General features: G+C 41.9%; 1 protein-coding gene and 1 pseudogene across 1 annotated transcript; both read left to right on the forward strand.

Annotated features, from left to right (window-relative positions):
- LOC124007993 overlaps nucleotides 1-2,936 on the forward strand; it is a 94,168-nt pseudogene extending 91,232 nt beyond the window's left edge.
- Nucleotides 2,937-3,346: 410 nt separating this feature from the next.
- Nucleotides 3,347-13,980, forward strand: LOC124008241 (interleukin-13 receptor subunit alpha-2-like). The gene is made up of 8 exons (XM_046319376.1): nucleotides 3,347-3,660; nucleotides 9,143-9,242; nucleotides 10,399-10,574; nucleotides 10,733-10,866; nucleotides 11,531-11,675; nucleotides 12,459-12,561; nucleotides 12,699-12,780; nucleotides 12,939-13,980. The coding sequence occupies exons 1-8, from the start codon at nucleotides 3,354-3,356 to the stop codon at nucleotides 13,038-13,040; spliced, it is 1,149 nt and encodes a 382-aa protein (XP_046175332.1). The 5' UTR covers nucleotides 3,347-3,353; the 3' UTR covers nucleotides 13,041-13,980.
- Nucleotides 13,981-20,915: the final 6,935 nt, after the last annotated feature.

Below are 20,915 nucleotides of genomic sequence, written 5' to 3' on the forward strand. Positions count from 1 at the left end.
TGACGAACTTCTCCGACACACACAAACACACTACCCTGCCCTATTTCAAGCAACAGTATGCATCACCACTCCTTGTGCAAGACCTGTCAAACATTCCTAACATGTGCCACATCTACTGTATTTCCTAATCTGTTTTTACTCTGCAGTCCGTAATGTAAACGACAACTGCCACTTATTTAGCTATACAGCTGAGGGATGGGGGGAAGGGAAGTATCGGCTAATCCCTCTCAAATAGACAAGGACTGAAAGGCCATGGCATTCACATGAAAGTTAGAACCGTATTGTGAAGCTCTACATTGTTAAAACAAGCTTTTATATTTTGGCTTATGATGTGGTACCTGTAGGCATCTGTAGGTTATATTCTTGAAGGATCATTGGCTGCCGTATTTATCTTTAATTCAAAAGTCCAACAATGGATGTACAAATCAGACTAACTTTAAGCGGAGTATATAATGGTGCTCTTTGACCAAGGTCCATTGGTATGTACTGAATGTATTGTTGTCTCACAATAGCTTTCACTTTCTACTGACTGTTGCCAGCACATTGTGTTATTCTGTCTTTTACTTTCCTTTTGTGTCTATAACGACAACTGTACCCTTCTGTCTATGCTGTCTCTTGCTGCGCCTTAGATTTAAGGAGTGCCAGGTAATTTGATCTCCCGTTTATCACGGTCAGTGAGAGAAGCAGTCAGTGGGTTGATATACTGTGTGTGGCAACGAATCAAATGAAATGCTTATTTACAAGCCCTTAACCAACAATGCAGTTTCAAGAAATATTATTCAACAAGTATAAAATAAACTGAGGTGAAATAGAAAAATAACAATTAAAGGGCCACAAAATAACAATAGCGAGGCAATATACAGGGGGTATCGGTGGCAAAATTCCCTTGGATCCATGTTACTTAAGCAACTGTATTGCTCACAATACTTGATTTATTGTAGAGGGAAACAATGGCCTCTATTTTAATAAACTCCATTATATGTGGGTGCGTGCATGGTGTCTGTAGATAGTTGAGGAAATTGTTTTATTTAATTTATTTTAGAATAAGACTAATGTAACAATATGTGGGAAAAGTCTAGGGGTGTGAATGCTTTCCGACGGCACTGTACGTGTCTGTGGCGGTTTGAACAATGATGGTAACGATGTATGTTGTTGTCTACTCTATCACCATAGATCTTCCAGGAGGATATGATGCAGTCACTGCTCCAGAACTCCTTGCATGTATTCCGTGCTATCAGTGGGACGACTACAGACCTGGGCTAAAGTCGACAGACCACACATTTTTAACACCGAGTATAGCTATTTCACTCACACACACACACACACATTCTCCGCCAGCTGAACCCAAACCGGCTCTGTCAGCTTCCTGGTAATGGCTATCTTTTGTTATGATCAATGCAAAGCTGTTGTTGCCTTGCACACTGCATCAAATGGCTTTGTTGCTTGAGAGAAGTGGAAACACAATATTGCACTTATGTGCTGAAGTCTATTCTGCTATGCTCAAAGGTAGCTAATGTTACTTATGTTATAGGAAGAAGAAGAAACAGTAACCAACCCATCTGTTGTCTGTACACTCTTAGGAAAAAAGGGTTCCAATCGAGTTCCATGTGGAAACAGTTCTACCTGGAAAAGGGTTCTACCTGGAACCAAAATGGTTGTACCTGGAACCAAATATAGTATTATTCAAAGGGTTCTCCAATGGGGACTGCCGACGAACCCTTTTATGTTCTAGATATAGATGGGTTGGCTGACAACATCACGCCATCGATGTGACCGGAAGGCATGCGTTGATATGATTCTGAACAGTCAGATAGCTAGCAACAATGACAAGAAGCTGCTGTGGGGGGAATCGTAGGTAGCTCGTTTCAGCTCGTATCTTGTTATTGATACCATGTATTTGAGAGACAAGTGCTCATTGTCCAAGTGTATTTATGTTTTCAAAAAACATTTAGAGACTAAATACAGTTTACATGTTATCAACAGTCTAAGCCCACCCTGTCTGTTTAGTCCCATAGTTGCGCACGAATCGGTTTGGTCGCTAAACAACCAACCCATCTATTAGATGTAAGGAAAATGTACAGTAAGGAAAGGAGATTTAATGAAGTATACTCTGTCAAATTGTCATTCACTCTGTAATAACCCAATGCTCAGACAGTTACTTTAGTTGTTGAGCTGTGTTGTATTTCTGATATGGGGCCCCTGCTCTTTGACCAGAAGACTGATTAGCCTGGTCCCAGATCTCTTAGTGTTGTCTTGAGAACTCATAGGCTGCATTGACACAGACAGCCCAATTTTGAACTTTTAACAAATTATGGGCAAAAGATCTGATCTGATAGGTCAAAAGACTAATCATTGTGGGACCAGGCTAATGGTTGTGATTTTATGCCTCTATCACAGGGGTATTCAAATCCTACCTTACAAGGTCCGGAATACTGCTGTTTTTCTCTTCTACGTGATAATTAGTTGCATCCATCTGGTGTCCCAGATCTAAATCAGTCCCTGATTTTAAAGGGCAAGATTTCCAAAAGTCTTTGAGGTCCAGGTTTGAATTTGAGGGCTCTATCAACTAGCTGGTTCGAGTGACCTAGTAGTGCCTACATCTCTCCTCAGAAAAGTCTCCTGTCCAATTTCAAGTAATAATACAACTCCCAACACATACTGATTGTACAGTATTTCACAAGTGGCACACTGAAATTAGTAGACTGCTGATAATAATAATTTACGGATGTATATAATATATTTTTATGCCGTAAAGAAAAACCTGTATGTATTTATATTTGTACTGTTTTTGGAAAAATGCATGGTTGCATCAGGTCTGGGAGAGAGAAGTTATTTCTCTGATTGTGTCTGACTTATTTGCCATTTTTAATTACACTATATATGTAAGTACAGGTACTTGTTCAACATATTGTATGTTTGTAAAGCCATTTTTCAATAAAAACATTTGGGTTGTATTGTGGGTTGTATTGGCCTCATTGGTTTGTATTTATTTGAATGTTTATGTATTAACGTGGATGGATTTAACTTTTATTATGGTGCTTAAATTATACACGGGGCTCATAGCCTAAGCATGGGTGGTGTATTACAAACCGTTTTTATCCAATGAAGAAAACGAATGACTGACACACTGTCAAATTGAAGACATATCCTACTGTCCTGTACTCTAGTAAGCCTAACATTGAGCTACAGTATTGACTCTTTCCCTCAAGTTCAACTCTGTAACTCGAAGCCAGCTCACACTGCTTATGTTTGTGCATGTTTGTGCACACCAGGTTTGTGCATTTAATTATCAGGTATAATAGAACACCAGCAGGCTCCGGACCTCGTTAGGGTAAGAGTTTAATACTCCATGCATGCAAACTCCGCCCAATTTGTCAGTCCGATGGAAAATAGAAGCACACTGTCACACGACATGGAATAATAACTCGTTCGCTGGAGTAAATCCTGTGTTTGTTTTAGGCTTATCTGAACGTACGGCACATGTATTCTTTTCTCAGTTAGGGAGACAACTGCTCGACAATTCTAGTAAACTTACGTTTTGGGGAGGCGCGCTCCATCAGAATTACGCAAGGGACAACATGATTTTGAAACATATGGAATTGCTCTTCGTTTTACAATACTTTATTCCTCTGATCACTCCAGATGTTGCAGTTGAGAAGGGTATGTATGCGTTTACTTTTCCCGATCTTTAGTCATGTGTGTAACCAGTTTGGTCATTTTCGGTAGGCAAGCCTAACCTTGTTTGGAAAGCTAGAATTCCATGTTCATTTCCTGAAACCGATGACAGCGACTGAAGTTCGTTTTTTAATTATGTTTTAATGACAGCGCATGTTGGATCCCATGTACATTCTGCATCCATTAAAATATATTTTGTTCATTTGACATGGACAAAGCCAGTGGTGTAAAGTACTTAAGTAAAAATACTTGAAAGTACTCCTTAAGCAGTTTTTTGGGGGTATCTGTACTTTATAATTTTATTACAACTTTTACTTCACTACATTCCTAAAGAAAATAATGTACTTTTTACTCTACATTTCCCTGTCACCCAAAGGTACTCATTACATGTTGAATGCTAAGCAGGACAGGAAAATGGTCCACTTCAAGCACTTATCACTGAACAGGAATGCATCATTTCAAATCAAATATTTGATTAGTCACAGGCATAGTGCTATGCTTATGTAACGGATGTGAAACGGCTAGCCTAGTTAGCGGTGTGCGCTAAATAGCATTTAAAGTGGTTACGTCACTTGCTCTGAGACCTTGAAGTAGTGGTTCCCCTTGCTCTGCAAGGGCCGTGGCTTTTGTGGAGCGATGGGTAACGATGCTTCGAGGGTGACTGTTGTCGTTGTGTGCAGAAGGTCCCTGGTTCGCGCCCGGGTATGGGCGAGGGGACGGTTTAAAATTATACTGTTACACTTACTTACGAGCCCCTAACCCACAATGCAGTTAAAATAAAATAAAGATATATATATATATACAGTTGAAGTTTACATACACTTTAGGTTGGAGTCATTAAAACTCGTTCTTCAACCACTCCATTCATTTGTTAGTTGTGTCATGCACAAAGTAGATGACCTAGGTAATTCTTCCAACAATTGTTTACAGACAGATTATTTCACTTATAATTCACTATCACAGTTCCAGTGGTCAGAAGTTTACAAACACTAAGTTGACTGTGCCTTTTAAACGGTTTCCAGAAAATGAAATCATGGCTTTAGAAGCTTCTGATAGGCTAGTTGACATAATTTGAGTCCGTTGGAGGTGTACCTGTGGATGTATTTCAAGGCCTACCTTAAAACTCTGTGCCTCTTTGCTTGACATCATGGGGAAATCAGCCAACATCTCAAAGTCTGGTTCATCATTGGGAGCAATTTCCAAACACCTGAAGGTACCACGTTCATCTGTACAAACAATCGTATGCAAGTATAAACACCATGGGACCACGCAGCTGTCATACCGCTCAGGAAGGAGACATGTTCTCTCTCCTAGAGATGAACGTACTTTGATGCAAAAAGTGAAAACCAATCCCAGAGTAACAGCAAAGGACCTTGTGAAGATGCTGGAGGAAACGTGAAGATGCTGGAGGAAACGGGTACGAAAGTATCTATATCCACAGTAAAACAAGTCTTCTATCGACATAACCTGGAAGGCCGCTAAGCAAGGAAGAAGCCACGGCTCCAAAACCGCCCTAAATAGCCAGACTACGCTTTGCAACTGCACATGAGGAGAAAGATGGCACTTTTTGGAGAAATGTTCTTTGGTCTGATGAAACAAAAATCAAACTGTTTGGCCATAATGACCATTGTTATGTTTGGAGGAAAAAGGGTGAGGCTTGCAAGCCGAGGAACACCATCCCAACTGTGAAGCATGGGGGTTATAGCATCATATTGTGGGGGTGCTTTGCTGCAGGGTGGACTCGTGCACTTCACAAAATAGATGGCATCATGAGGACGGGAAAATTATGTGGATATATAGAAGCAACATCTCAAGATATCAGTCAGGAAGTTAAAGCTTGGTTGCAAATGGGTCTTCCAAATGGACAATGACCCCAAGTATACTTCCAAATTTGTGGCAATTAAGGACAACAAAGTCAATGTATTAGAGTGGCCATCACAAAGCCCTGACCTCCATCCTAAAAAGTGTGTAAGCAAGGAGAACTACGAACCTGACTCAGCTACACCAGCTCTGTCGGTATTAATGGGCCAAAATGTTTTATATTTAATAATATTCACCCAACTTATTGTGGGAAGCTTGTGGAAGGCTACTTCAACTGTATATTTTTAGCTGACACTAACAATGCAACACTAACAATGCTTAGACATGGTTGGTTCAACCCCTCCCATGCAGACCAAGGAGCATCATAAGCCACTCTGGGTTCATCCTGTTATCTGCAGGGGTTGTTGTCTTAACCCCACCCTCGCTGAGTTTCCCAGTTGCAAGGATAATTTTTAGACAATGAGGGATTACATTAGGGGACTGCGCACTCACCCAAGGGGCGCTTGTGTTGAGTATCAGCATGGCGGATATGTTTTTACCTACCTTTACCATCTGGGGGCTGCCCATCAGGAAGTACAAGATCCAGTTGCAGTGGGGTATGTTTGATCCCATGGTCCTTAGCTTATTTATGAGCTTTGAGGGCACTATGGTGTTGAACGCTGAGCTGCAGTCAATGAATTGCATTCTCACGTACGTGTTCCTTTTGTCCAGGTGGGACAGGGCAGTGTGGAGTGCAATAGAGACTGCATCATCTGTTGGGGCGGTATGCAAATTGGAGTGGGTCTAGGTTTTCTGGGGTAATGTTGATGTGAGCCATGACCAGCCTTTCAAAGCACTTCATGGCTACAGACGTGAGTGCTACGGGTTGGTAGTCATTTATGCAGGTTATCTTAGTGTTCTTGGGCGCAGGCAGTATGGCGGTCTGCTTAGAACATGTTGGTATTATCGACTCAGACAGGGGGAGGTTGAAAATGTCAGTGAAGACACTTGCCAGTTGTTCAGTGCATGCTCGCAGTACACGTCCTGGTAATCTGTCTGGCCTTGTGAATGTTGACCTGTTTAAAAGTCTTACTCACATCAACTGTGGAAAAAGTGATCACATCATCTCCCTGAATAGTTGGTGCTCTCATGCATGTTTCATAGTTATTTGCCTCAAAACAAGCATAGAAGTAGTTTAGCTCGTGTCACTGGGCAGCTCTCGGCTGTGCTTCCCTTTTTGTATTGACGCTTTTCCTGTTTGATGGTTCGTCGGAGGGCATAGCGGGATTTCTTATAAGCTTCCAGGTTAGAGTCCCGCCTGTTTGAAAGCAGCAGCTCTAGCCTTTAGCTCACTGCAGATGTTGCCTGTATTTGTAAATTATGTCTGAGTATTGGAGTTTACCCATGGCTATCCATCTTTTTTTTTTTACTTCTTATGGGCAGGTGGGCGCGAAATTCAAACTACAGTATTATAAATATTTAACTTTCATAAAATCACAAGTGTAATACATCAAAATAAAGCTTAACGTCTTGTTAATACAGCCGCTGTGTCAGATTTCAAAAAGGCTTTACGGTGAAAGCACACCATGCGATTATCTGAGGACAGCGCCCTGCATACAAACACATGAAAAACATATTTCAACCAGGCAGGTGCGACATGAAAATCAGAAATGGCGATATAATAAATGTCTTACCTTTGATCTTCTGTTGGAACTCCAAGGTCCCAGTTACATCACAAATTGTCCTTTTGTTCGATAATGTCCTTCTATATATCCATGAAAACTCCGTTTTAGTTGGCTCGCTTCAGTCAGTAATCCACCCAGTTTCCCTCCATCAAAATGCATATAAAATGGATCCCAAACGTTACTAATAAACTTTTCCAAACAAGTCAAACAACATTTATAATAAAACCTTAAGTACCCTAATACGTAAATAAATTATACAATTTAAGACGGAGAATCGTTGTCTTTACCAGAGAAAAATACCGAAGAACGCGCGCTCTTCTACACGCTTGGAAACACTACAGCCCAACTGGGAGCCACCTAGAAAAACTACAATTTCTGGCTCATTTGTCCTCTGGGTTTCGCCTGCCATATCAGATCTGTTATACTCACAGACATAATTGTAACAATTTTAGGAACTTTTTAGAGTTTTCTATACAAATCTACAAATTAAATGCATATTCTGAATAACTTCTGGCCTGAGTAACAGGTAGTTTATTTTGGGGACGCTTTTCATCCGGACGTCAAAATACTGCCCCCTACCCAGGTTAAACAAGAAAATCATGCCATCTGCTTTGCTTAATATAAGGAATTTGAAATTATTTATACTTTTGTTACTTAAATTACATTTACTTTTGATACTGAAATATATTTAGAACCAAATACTTTTAGTATTTTACTGGTGACTTTTACTTGAGTAAATATCAATTGGTGCGTGCGTGCGTGCGTGCATACTGTTGCTCAAGTATCACAGTTCGATACTTTTTCCCACCACTGGACATAGCCTAATATGATTTAGGTATGTTAATTTTAGGGCTGTCGGAGAGAATCAGTTCTTTACAGTTAACTTTTTGCCCAAAACATTTTTATCGTAACTATTGCAAAGTCTGAAAGCGTTCAAAATACACAGAAAACCTCCCAAATACATAATCTATAGCTACAGCTAAAAACTATTTAAACTAAAAACAAGTTGACATTGAGGTTAGTGTACTTTTTCAATTTACCAAATTTTGCTTACTTTAGACAAGACTTAAATGTTTTTTGTATATATATTTTTTTAATTACATCGTAATTTAACCTTTTTTTTAACTAGGCAATTCAGTTAAGTACAAATTCTTATTTACAATGACGGCCTACCCCAGCCAAACCTGGACGACGCTGGGCCAATTGTGTGCTGCCCTTTGGGCCTCCCAATCACTACCGGATGTGATACAGCCTGAATTTAGGTATATTCAGAAGCAAATCCTGCGATTAACGATATTAATCATTTGACAGACCTAATTATTTTTTGATGTAGCCTATTTTATAAAGCATAATAATTGTGCATAGCCATGTGAAGTGGGGGTGCTGAGGGTGCTGCAGCACCCCCTGATAAATCACAATTAAAGGTGCGCTATGCAGAAATCGCTCCACTTTTTCCTGGATGCTAAATTTCTAATATAAACTTAAATTAGATGAATTTAGGTGAACTATGTCAAAACAAGCAAAGTAGTCTAGAAAATCATTGTACCATCATACTGTGAAATATATTTTCCATATCAAAAAATATTATTGTGGTGCAAACAAACCCCATAAACTGCAGAGAGAACCATAAGCAAACCTGTCCACATCTATCGCTAAACCCACAGGTAGGTAACAATCACTGTGGGGTGAATTCTAACTTAGTTTTCACTTCTCCCGTGGAAATGAGGATTTGCCCCTTGATGAAATGGGATTAGTGAACTCCTCTGAACTTCATCCAGCAGTCGATAAGGACACAGTCTACAATACAAACAAACAATGTGCTGCTATTAATCTTGTTTTACGAGTTTCAAATGGACATTTGAGTATAGAAATGATTAATGTTTGAAAGAATAATCAGGCCAACATTCAGATCCTCGTCAGTCTTTGTCAGATTCTATATTTGTAGTCTTGACTCATGGCAATGTTTTGTTTCGCTCTCTCAGAGTTGAAGAACTTCCAGTGTTCCCTCTACTCCTCTAAGGCCATGAACTGCAGCTGGCTTCCAGCCAATCAGACTGCAGATGACCTCCAGCTCTACTACTGGTGAGAACTATTTTACTTCAAATTCGTAATCACTCCCTACCCAAAGCAACGGACTGACAGTAAAGGTGTGTGGGTTAAATTACTGGGGTAGCCAGAAAAAAATATTTTCAACTTGTGTTGTGATAATTGTGTTCTCTATAACCTTTTAGTTCATATGCCTTGCGACCATTTACAGTGGGGCAAAAAAAAGTATTTAGTCAGCCACCAATTGTGCAAGTTCTCCCACTTAAAATGATGAGAGGCCTGTAGTTTTCTTCATAGGTATACTTCAACTATGACAGACAAAATGAGAAAGAAAATCACATTGTAGGATTTTTAATGTATTGATTTGCAAATTATGGTGGAAAATAAGTATTGACTCATGGTCGTTCCAGTGAAGGGAAATCTTAAATCTACAGCATTCAATGACATTCTAGATTATTCTGTGCTTCCAACTTTGTGGGAACAGTTTGGAGAAGGCCCTTTCCTGTTTCAGCATGACAATGCCCCTGTGCACATGGAAAATGGTTTGTTGAGATAGGTGAAGATCTTGACTGGCCTGCACAAAGCCCTGACCTTAACCCCATCAAACAACTTTTGGATTTTTGGACCAAGCAAGGTCTAATTGCCAAACATCAGTGCCCTACCTCACTAATGTTCTTGTGGCTGAATAGGAGCAAGTCCCCGCGGAAATGTTCCAACATCTAGTGGAAAGCCTTTCCAGAACTCCATATTAATGCACATGATTTTGAAATTAGATGTTTGACGAGAAGGCGTACACATACTTTTGGTCATGTAGTGTACATTCAACCTCTTGTGAATTGAAGGACAATTATGAAACCCAAAGAGATGGGGAAAAAAATGTATTGGTACATTTGGCATCCATTAGTACATGCCACTGCAGACTGAACTGGTAAAATAACTCCTGGCACACTGAATATTTGCAAGTGAAACATGAATTGCCAATGGTAACATAGGCCTAGAGACCTTTGCCAATGCTTCTTCTACCAATTCACTCCATATTTTGTTTCTCCTACATATCCTACCCATCTTAGATGTCATTAAGCTTCAGGAGTGCAACGGTTCACCTATCAATTCAACTGACAAGCAATGGCACTGATCCCAACCGAGATGTGTCAGCTGAGCAGTGCCACATTCTCATCCCTAAATGTTTCAGGTACCCTGGTGAATCCCACAAAACAGCATGCAGTGACTACAAGCCCAGAGCTGGTGAGAAGATAGGATGTCGCCTGAGAGGGGACTTCCTTGAACATGACGTCTACTTCCACTTCAATGGGACTCTCAATGGTTTGTCTGTACAGAAAACCTTCCGGGTGCGTCCTGTACATTATGGTAAGAATAACTTCTTTTTTTAACAGTTAGAAATGCATGTTTACCAACTAATCAGTAATTACATGATACTACCCAACTCTCAAGTAATATTCAATATTGTTGATATTGCCAATACTCTCATTTATCTAATAGTCTACTGTATGTCCGATTCTCTTCAGTCAAGCCCCCGGCCCCTAGGGTTAAGATCACAGAGGAAGGGAAGGATCTCCTTCTGAGCTGGGACCCTCCGGACTTAGCCGCTCACCACTGCTGGGTTTACGTCTTGAACTACAGCATGTGTCGAGAGTCTCTGGTAAGCCATGGATGTGTGGATATATTTTTATTCATATAACCTTTTTTATTTATACAAGCTAGTTCTGAACAAATTTTAATTTACAATGACAACCTGGTAAGTGCCAACGTTTTTGTCTGTCGCACTTCCCAGAAGAGTTTTCAATAGTTTCATATTGAATTTAACCTTTGGTTTATTATGGTTCGCTTGGCCATTGTTGGACAGATTAGTCTCACTGAGATAAAATCTATTTTGCAACAGAAACCTGATGTTCAAAACCTGTGGATGTAATAATGCTGAATGACTCATTAACCGATAACGAGACCTAAGTTCATTTGTTTATCTGTCTACAGACAGTATATAGGTCAGATGAAGGGTTGGGCGTTCTGGTGTCACCATAAAATGGTCTACTAATCTGAATGATACAAATACAGCTTTAGTCACTGAAACGTGTTTACACTGCTTTTACTTGGTGTGTGTGTGTGTGTGTGTGTGTGTGTGTGTGTGTGTGTGTGTGTGTGTGTGTGTGTGTGTGTGTGTGTGTGTGTGTGTGTGTGTGTGTGTGTGTGTGTGTGTGTGTGTGTGTGTGTGTGTGTGTGTGTGTGTGTGTGTGTGTGTGTGTGTTTTAATGAAATGGTACCATTATCGGAGTTCCAGTCAATGTTTGTGTGTGTGTTTCCTCCAGAGTAAGGAAATACAATACAAATATGATAATGTAGCCGTGAAAGTGCCGTACGACCTGAGATGCCAATACAGAGTCCAGGTTAAAGCAGTCTATAAGAAGTCATGTGGGGCAGGAGGGAGCGACTGGAGCGATGTTGAACTTTATGGTACTTACTCCACTTTCTTTCTCCACACTCTCTCTGTCAGGACACAGTCAGTGATATAATTATATTAACATTGAAATAGTTTAAACTTTCCCTGTATCAAATGAAATGGAGGATGAATAAAAAGTGTATGTTATACCATTAGTCTATGAAAATATTATAAACTGGGTGGTTTGAGACCGTATACCACAGGTATGACACAACATGTATTTTTATTCCTCTAATTACGTTGGTAGCCAGTTTATAATAACAATAATGCACCTTGGGGGGGTTGTGGTATATGGCCAATATGCTGAAGGCTGTATCCAGGCAAATCAAAGTTTATTTGTCATGTGCGCCGAAAACAACACGTGTAGACCTTACATTGAAATACTTACTTACAGGCGCTAACCAACAAGGCAAAAAAGTTATTAGGTGAACAATGGGTAAGTAAAGAAATAAAAACAACAGTAAAAATGAAGTGGCGAGGCTATAACAGCAGTGAGGCTACATACATGCACCAGTTAGTCGAGCTGATTGAGGTAGTATGTACATATGGTTAAAGTGACTATGCATATATGATAAACAGAGTAGCAGTCGTGTAAAAGAGAGGTTGGCACATTGTTGTGCGTAAGAGCCCTTAGCTGTGGTATATTGGCCATATACCACACCCCCTCATGCCTTATTGCTTATGTATGACATTATAATAGAATTGTGTACTGTTGGCTAAATGTAATAGACTTCTAATCATATAGACATGATTAGAAATAGACCCAGTCACTGACGTTTTGCTTGTGTTCCTTTCAGGTGTGGAGGATCTTCATTTTGATTGGTTGATGACTGTATTTGCAATCCTCATTCCAGCTGCAGTTGGCCTATTCATCATCCTGTGTCTTTGTTGCTTCATGAAGTAAGTCAACCTACATCATGGGTCTACCTTCTGTCTTTGGGGGTTGTCTAAAGAGAATGCTATCTTGTGTTTTCACTTAAGCTGTTTACATTTTGGTGATTAGGGTTGTAATTGTGGCCTCCTTGGTTCTTTTCCAGGCACAGAGAGAAGCTTTTCCCCAAAATTCCACAGCCCTCCTTGATTTTGAAGGACATGCTGAACAGCAATAAGGAACAGAAGGTGAGAACAGCAACAGCCTATTGTGTTATTAGCAGTAGTCTAACAGTAAGGGGCTAGCTGATGTTATAGGACTTCACTTATTAGAAATGCTAACATTACAATTCATTCATGACCCTCACACACATTAACACCCCCCCCTCCCATTCCCTGCCTTCCAGAGCTTCATAGGGAATCTCTATGTCCCTGTAGTGGAGGAGATGGAATGTAAGATCAGCCTAGAGAAAGACCCTACTCTTCTCTTGATGCAGCCTGACCCCTGAGAGGCTACACACTGACCCAGTTATGATTACCACAGTACAGACAGATACATCTGGTATGACTTCAGTGTTATTGACCAACACTCAGAGCAAGCCATGTTAAGGTGGACCCCAGCTGCATTGCTGAAGAATTCCCGGACTTGGAGCTCCGCAGTCGATGGACCACTTTAGCAAGTTGGACACCGACGGAGAGCGTGTGGAGTATGGACTGTTGAGGATAGACTCCTTTTCCTGTGTTTTTTCTAGGACTGTTTTGGGCGTTGACGCGATGACTCCTGTATTGTTCTGAGTAATGTTTGTGTGTGTGTGTCTGTCCGTTTGTTTGTTTAGGAAGATACTAACAACTGTTCTCATGAACCTCTTGCATCCCACGGCTTGGGGTCATAGGTCAGACGTTATCAGCAAGCCAGTGCAGGAAACGAGGAGCTGGGCTCATAACCCTCCCTCCTCGACCAAATGGAACATTAGTAGGCAGTGCCCAAAGATATGCCCAGGCAGCATTGCAGGCTTTATCTGACTAATCAACCCTGTTCATAATGTAGTGATTTAGGGGACACCTACAAAGTACTGGAACCAGGGATCCTCTGTGGAACAAATTTACTATATGTGCCATAAGTCCAGACATCTTGGCAGGCGCTTTAAAGGAATACTACACTAAAAAACGATTTTGTATTGTTTTTTCCATTAGTTCACCATAATAAAATCTACCCCCAAAATGTGCATATATCAGCATTTTTAAAGAAAGCACATTCAGTAGAGCAAAAACTTTCCTTGACGCAAAACGCAACAACACTAAGATATTGTTTTTGAGTATTTGTAACAGCGTTCGTCTGTTGAATGAAGAAAGTCGGACCGAAATGCAGAGTGTAGGTTACTCATGACCTTAATGAACAGAATAGCGGTACATGAAATAACTGAAATACAAAAACAACAGAACGGAACGTGAAACTAATTACAGCCTATCTGGTGACTACACAGAGACAGGAACAAACACCCACAAAATACAAAGCGAAAGTCAGGCTACCTAAATACGGTTCCCAATCAGAGACAACTCGAAGCACCTGACTCCAATTGAGAATCGCCTCAGGCAGCCAAGCCTATACAACACCCCTAATTAGCCGCGATCCCAAATACTACAAACCCCAATACGAAAAACAACATATAAACCCATGTCACACCCTGGCCTACCCAAACATATAACAAAAACACAAAATACAATGACCAAGGCGTGACAGTATTCCTTTAATGAATTTGATTACAGGGAGACTACAATAACATGATCTCGTAGTGAGAGGTGCTAGACAATACATATCGAAGGCAAGCGGCTATATGCCAAAGTGAGCTAGCTTGTCAACCTACTGCAGTTGATCTACCACATCTCTTGCTATTAAAGAGATAGCTTCTGTGTACATAATAGCTATGTGTAGAATAGGTGGTACAGGTTGTGCGTGTGTGTGTGTATTGTAAAATGTACAGTATAATGTAGTGGGAGCTGCTGTGGGGAGGACGGCTCATAATAATGGCATGAAACACATGGAAACCATTTTTGATGTATTTTATACTATTCCGCTCCAGCCATTACCACGAGCCCGTCCTCCCCAATTAAGGTGCAAACGACGTCCTGTATTACAATGTATATTCTGTGTTTGGCATGTCAAGGAAATATTTTGGTCAAAGATTTTTTTTATTTTTAAATAAATTGTTCTATATGTTTCCAGGTGGAACCTTGTTGGTCCTCTACATGCCTGATTGAAGTTATTCTCCACACACTCTGTATCATTCACATCAAATCTAAATACATGTAGAGACTCTTCCTTGGCAGAAATGTTACGCTATGTCATTAAAACAATTACTTTTAGGAGGCCCTGAACAGGTTCAGACTTCTGTTCTGAAGTCCACTTGGCAATTATAAAACATTCTGACAGAGCAAGCAATGGGCAAGTCGGTAAAGGCCTAGTGCACTCTAGCTGTTTTATGAAAATCAATCCAGTGTGTTCAAATAATATCCCAATTAACAAACTGAATAAAGTAAGTTCTACCCCCCCCCCTCCCTTTTAAATTTGACAGAGGGATTGCTCCCTGGAACATGTAGTTCCATCCATATGATTAAGCACTAAGGCCTGAGGAGGTGTGGTATATGGTCAATATACAATGGCTAAGAGCTGTTCTTAGACGCAACCCAGAGTGCCTGGATACAGTCATTAACCAGGGTATATTGGCCATATACCTCAAACCCCCAATGTGCCTTGTTGCTATTGTAAACTGGTTAATAATATAATTATACCAGTAAAAAAGTAATTTTACAGGGGGGGCGGAGCTAGCAGGGGGCAGACACCTGGTTACGAGCAGCATTCCAAGTCGAGCAGCATTCCAAGTCGAGCAGCATTCCAAGTCATGCTGCATTGGCCATCACAGACAAATCTATGCCTACTATCAGTTCCATCTGAAAATGGTCACTGGGCCTCAATAAGTCTATCATGTTCATGTTGTTTTGCAAATCAGCTCTTTTATCTCAACTCACACATTTATTTCTCCTTGCTTCCAGCCTAGCCTTTAGTTTGGTGCAGCGGGGGTTACTATCAGTCTAGCTTTCTGCCTGGACAAATCTATGCCTACTATCAGTTCCATCTGAAAATGGTCACTGGGCCTCAATAAGAAACAATGTTTCACATTTTAATTTCAATCTCTGGAGTACCATAGAGTGAACGGTGCTGAGACGAGACAACTTTTTCTGAGCAAAGTCATTATCATGGACATATCCAAGTAGCTTAGTGGTTAGAGCGTTGGGCCAGTAACCGAAAGGCTGGCAGATCGAATCCCCGAGCTGACAAGGTAAAAAAAATATGTTCTGCACCTGAACAATGCAGTTAACCCACTCTTCCAAGGCTGTCATTGTAAATAAGAATTTGTTCTGAACTAGTTCAATAAAGTTTTTTTTATCCAAGAAGGTGCAAAAAAAAAACATCTACTTAACATCTACTAGTGTAATGTCATTCCAGGTTACCTGTGACTGTATTCATGATACAGCACTGTCTCAAATCAAATGTATTTATAAAGCCCATCATCAGCTGATATCTCAAAGTGCTGTACAGAAACCCACCCTAAAACCCCAAATGGCAAGCTGTGCAGGTGTAGAAGCACGGTGGCTAGGAAAACCTCCCTAGAAAGGCCAGAACCTAGTAAGAAACCTAGAAGAACTAGGCTCTGAGGGGTGGCCAGTCCTCTTCTGGCTGTGCCGGGTGGAGATTATAACAGAACATGGCCAAGATGTTAAAATATTCATAGATGACCAGCAGGGTCAAATAATAATAATCACAGTGGTTGTCGAGGGTGCAACAGGTCAGCACCTCAGGAGTAAAGGTCAGTTGGCTTTTCATAGCCGATCATTCAGAGCATCTCTACCGCTCCTGCTGTCTCTAGAGAGTTAAAAACAGCAGGTCTGGGACAGGTAGCACATCTGGTGAACAGGTCAGGGTTCCATAGCCGCAGGCATAAAAGTTGAAACTGGAGCAACAGCACAGCCAGGTGGACTGGGGCCAGCAAGGAGTCATCAGGCCAGGTAGTCCTGAGGCAAGGTCCTACGAGAGAGAGAGAAAGAAAGAAAGACAGAGAGCATACTTACATTCAAAGAGGACACCGAATAAGACAGGAGAAATACTCCAGATATAACAGACTGACCCTAGCCCCCGACACAAACTACTGCAGCATAAATACTGGAGGCTGAGACAGGAGGGGTCAGGAGACGCTGTGGCCCCATCCGAGGATATCCCCGAACAGGGCCAAACAGGCAGGATATAACCCAACCCTCCACACCACCAGAGGGATATCTTCAACCACCAACTTACCATCCTGAGACAAGGCCGAGTATAGTCCACAAAGATCTCTGCCACGGCACAACCCAAGGGGGAGCGCCAACCCCGACATGAAGATCACGTCAGTGACTCAACCCACTCAAGTGACGCACCCCTCCTAGGGACGGCATGGAAGAGCACCAGTAAGCCAGTGACTCAGACGCTGTAATAGGGGTTAGAGGCAGAGAATCCCAGTTGAGAGAGGGGAACCGGCCAGGCAGAGACGGCAAGGGCGGTTCGTTGCTCCAGTGCCTTTCCGTTGACCTTCACACTCCTGGGCCAGGCTACACTCAATCATATGACCCACTGAAGAGATGAGTCTTCAATAAAGACTTAAAGGTCGAGACCGAGTCTGCGTCTCTAACATGGGTAGGCAGACCATTCCATAAAAATGGAGCTCTATGAGAAAGCCCTGCCTCCAACTGTTTGCTTAGAAATTCTAGGGACAGTTAGGAGGCCTGCATCTTGTGACCGTAGTGTACGTGTAGGTATGTATGGCAGGACTAAATCGTGAAGATAGGTAGGAGCAAGCCCATGTAATGCTTTGTAGGTTAGCAGTAAAACCTTGAAATCAGTCCTCGCTTTGACAGGAAGCCAGTGTAGAGAGGCTAGCACTGGAGTAATGTGGTCAAATTGTTTGGTTCTAGTCAAGAGTCTAGCAGCCGTGTTTAGCACTCATTGAAGTTTATTTAGTGCTTTATTCGAGTAGCAGGAAAGTACAGCATTGCAGTAGTCTAACCTAGAAGTGACAAAAGCATGGATAATTTTTTCTGCATCATTTTTGGACAGAACATTTCTGATTTTTGCAATGTTACGTAGATGGAAAAAAAGCTGTCCTTGAAACAGTCTTGATATGTTCGTGAAAAGAGAGATCAGGGTCCAGAGTAACGCCGAGGTCTTTCACAGTTTTATTTCAGACGACTGTACAACCATCAAGATTAACTGTCAGATTCAACAGAAGAAATCTTTGTTTCTTGGGACCTAAAACAAGCATCTCTGTTTTGTCCGAGTTTAAAAGTAGAACATTTGCAGCCATCCACTTACAGTGGGGAGAACAAGTATTTGATACTACTTACAAAGCATGTAGAGGTCTGTAATTATTATCATAGGTACAATTCAACTGGGAGAGACGGAATTTAAAACAAAAATCCAGAAATTCTCTTTGTATGAATTTTTTATTTTTTTACCCCAGTTTCTCCCAAATTTCATGGTATCCAATTGTTTTAGTCGCTACCATCTTGTCTCATCGCTACAACTCCCGTTGTAGCAAGAGACAAAGGTTGAAAGGTTGAAATTGTTGGCACATCCTCCGATACACAACCCAACCAAGCCACACTGCTTCTTAACACAGCACGCATCCATCCGGAACCCAGCCGCACCAATGTGTTGGAGGAAAAACCATGCACCTGGCTACCATGGTTAGTGCACACTGCACCCAGCCTGCCACAGGGGTTGCTGGTGCGCAATGAGACAAGGATATCCCCTACTGGCCAACCCCTCCATAACCCAGACAACACTAGGCCAATTGTATATCGTCCCACAGACCTCCCGGTCACAACAGAGCCTGGGCGCGAACCCAGAGTCTCTGGTGGCACAGCTGTCGCTGCAGTACAGCGCCCTTAACCACTGCGCCACCCGGGAGGCCCTCATTGTATGATTTTTAAGTAATTAATTTGCATTTTATTGCATGACATAAGTATTTGATCACCTACCAACCAGTAAGAATTCCGGCTCTCACAGACCTGTTAGTTTTTCTTTAAGAAGCCCTCCTGTTCTCCACTCATTACCTGTATTAACTGCACCTGTTTGAACTCGTTACCTGTATAAAAGACACCTGTCCACACACTCAATCAAACAGACTCCAACCTCTCCACAATGGCCAAGACCAGAGAGCTGTGTAAGGACATCAGGGTTAAAATTGTAGACTGCACAAGGCTGGGATGGGCTACAGGACAATAGGCAAGCAGCTTGGTGAGAAGGAAACAATTGTTGTCGCAATTATTAGAAAATGGAAGAAGTTCAAGATGACGGTCAATCACCCTCGGTCTGGGGCTCCATGCAAGATCTCACCTCGTGGTCAATGATCATGAGGAAGGTGAGGGATCAGCCCAGAACTACATGGCAGGACCTGGTCAATGACCTGAAGAGAGCTGGGACCATAGTCTCAAAGACAACCATTAGTAACACACTACGCCGTCATGGATTAAAATCCTGCAGCGCACGCAAGGTCCCCCTGCTCAAGCTAGCGCATGTCCAGGCCCGTCTGAAGTTTGCCAATGACCATCTGGATGATCCACAGGAGCAATGGGAGAAGGTCATGTGGTCGGATGAGACAAATAAAATTGGTCTAAACTCCACTCGCTGTGTTTGGAGGAAGAAGAAGGATCAGTACAACCCCAAGAACACCATCCCAACCGTGAAGCATGGAGGTGGAAACATCATTCTTTGGAGATGCTTTTCTGCAAGGGGGACAGGATGACTGCACCGTATTGAGGGGAAGAAGGATGAGGCCATGTATCACGAGATCTTGGCCAACAACCTCCTTCCCTCAGTAAGAGCATTGAAGATGGGTTGTGGCTGGGTCTTCCAGCATGACAATGACCCGAAACACACAGCCAGGACTTCCAGTTTGGTGTGGCGCCATTTCCGTTCCAATTTTCTGGAAGCTTGCTCCAGAACTCGGGTATTTTCTGTATACCAGGGAGCTACTTTCTTATGACAAATATTTTTGTTTTTGGGGGTGCGCTGCATCTAGGGTAATGCGCATGGTTAAATTGAGTTCCTCAGTTAGGTGGTTAACTGATTTTTGTACTCTGACATTCTTGGATAGGAGGAGGGAGTCTGGAAGGGCATCTAGGAATCTTTGGGTTGTCAGAGAATTTATAGCATGACTTTTGATGATCCCTGGTTGGGGTCTGAGCAGATTATTTGTTGCGATTGCAAACGTAATAAAATGGTGGTCCGATAGTCCAGGATTATGAGGAAAAACATTAAGATTCACAACATTTATTCCGCGGGACAAAACTAGGTCCAGAGTATGACTGTGGCAGTGAGTAGATCCGAAGACATGTTGGACAAAACCCACTGAGTCGATGATGGCTCCGAAAGCCTTTTGGAGTGGGTCTGTGGACATTTCCATGTGAATATTAAAGTCACCAAAAATGTGAATATTATCTGCCATGACTACAAGGTCCGATAGGAATTCAGGGAACTTAGTGAGGAACGCTGTATATGGCCCAGGAGGCCTGTAAACAATAGCTATAAAAAGTGATTAAGTAGGCTGCATAGATTTCATGACTAGAAGCTCAAAAGACGAAAATGTTGGGCGTTTTTTGTAAATTTAAATTTGCTATCATAAATGTTTACAACACCTCCGCCTTTGCGGGATGCATGGGGGTTATGGTCACTGGTGTAACCAGGAGGTGAGGCCTCATGTAACACAGTAAATTCATCCGGCTTAAGCCATGTTTCAGTCAGGCCAATCACATCAAGATTGTGATCAGTGATTAGTTAATTGACTATAACTGCCTTGGAAGTGAGGGATCTAACATTAGGTAACCCTATTTTGAGATGTGAGGTATCACAATCTCTTTCAATTATAAAAGGGATGGAGGAGGTCTTTATCCTAGTGAGATTGCTAAGGCGAACACCGCCATGTTTAGTTTTGACCAACCTTGGTCGAGGCACAGACACGGTCTCAATGGGGATAGCTGAGCTGACTATACTGACCATGCTAGTGGCAGACTCCACAAAGCTGGCAGGCTGGCTAACAGCCTGCTGGCTGGCCTGCACCCCATCTCATTGTAGAGCTAGGGGAGTTAGAGCCCTGTCTATGTTCATAGATAAGATGAGAGCACCCCTCCAGCTAGGATGGAGTCAGTCACTCCTCAACAGGCCAGGCGTGGTCCTGTTTGTGGGTGAGTCCCAGAAAGAGGGCCAATTATCCACAAATTCTATCTTTTGGGGGAAGGGCAGAGAACAGTTTTCAACCAGAGATGAGTTGTGAGACTCTGCTGTAGAGCTCATC

This window comes from Oncorhynchus gorbuscha, linkage group LG21 (assembly GCF_021184085.1).
Source record: "Oncorhynchus gorbuscha isolate QuinsamMale2020 ecotype Even-year linkage group LG21, OgorEven_v1.0, whole genome shotgun sequence".
Taxonomy (NCBI): Eukaryota; Metazoa; Chordata; class Actinopteri; order Salmoniformes; family Salmonidae; genus Oncorhynchus; species Oncorhynchus gorbuscha.

Coding starts and splice junctions, on each gene's coding strand:
- LOC124008241 (XM_046319376.1), top strand. CDS start 3,354: ATGCAAACTCCGCCCAATTTGTCAGTCCGATGGAAAATAGAAGCACAC. Junction 10,867..11,530: donor GCATGTGTCGAGAGTCTCTG/GTAAGCCATGGA, acceptor TGTTTCCTCCAG/AGTAAGGAAATACAATACAA. Junction 12,781..12,938: donor ACAGCAATAAGGAACAGAAG/GTGAGAACAGCA, acceptor CCTGCCTTCCAG/AGCTTCATAGGGAATCTCTA.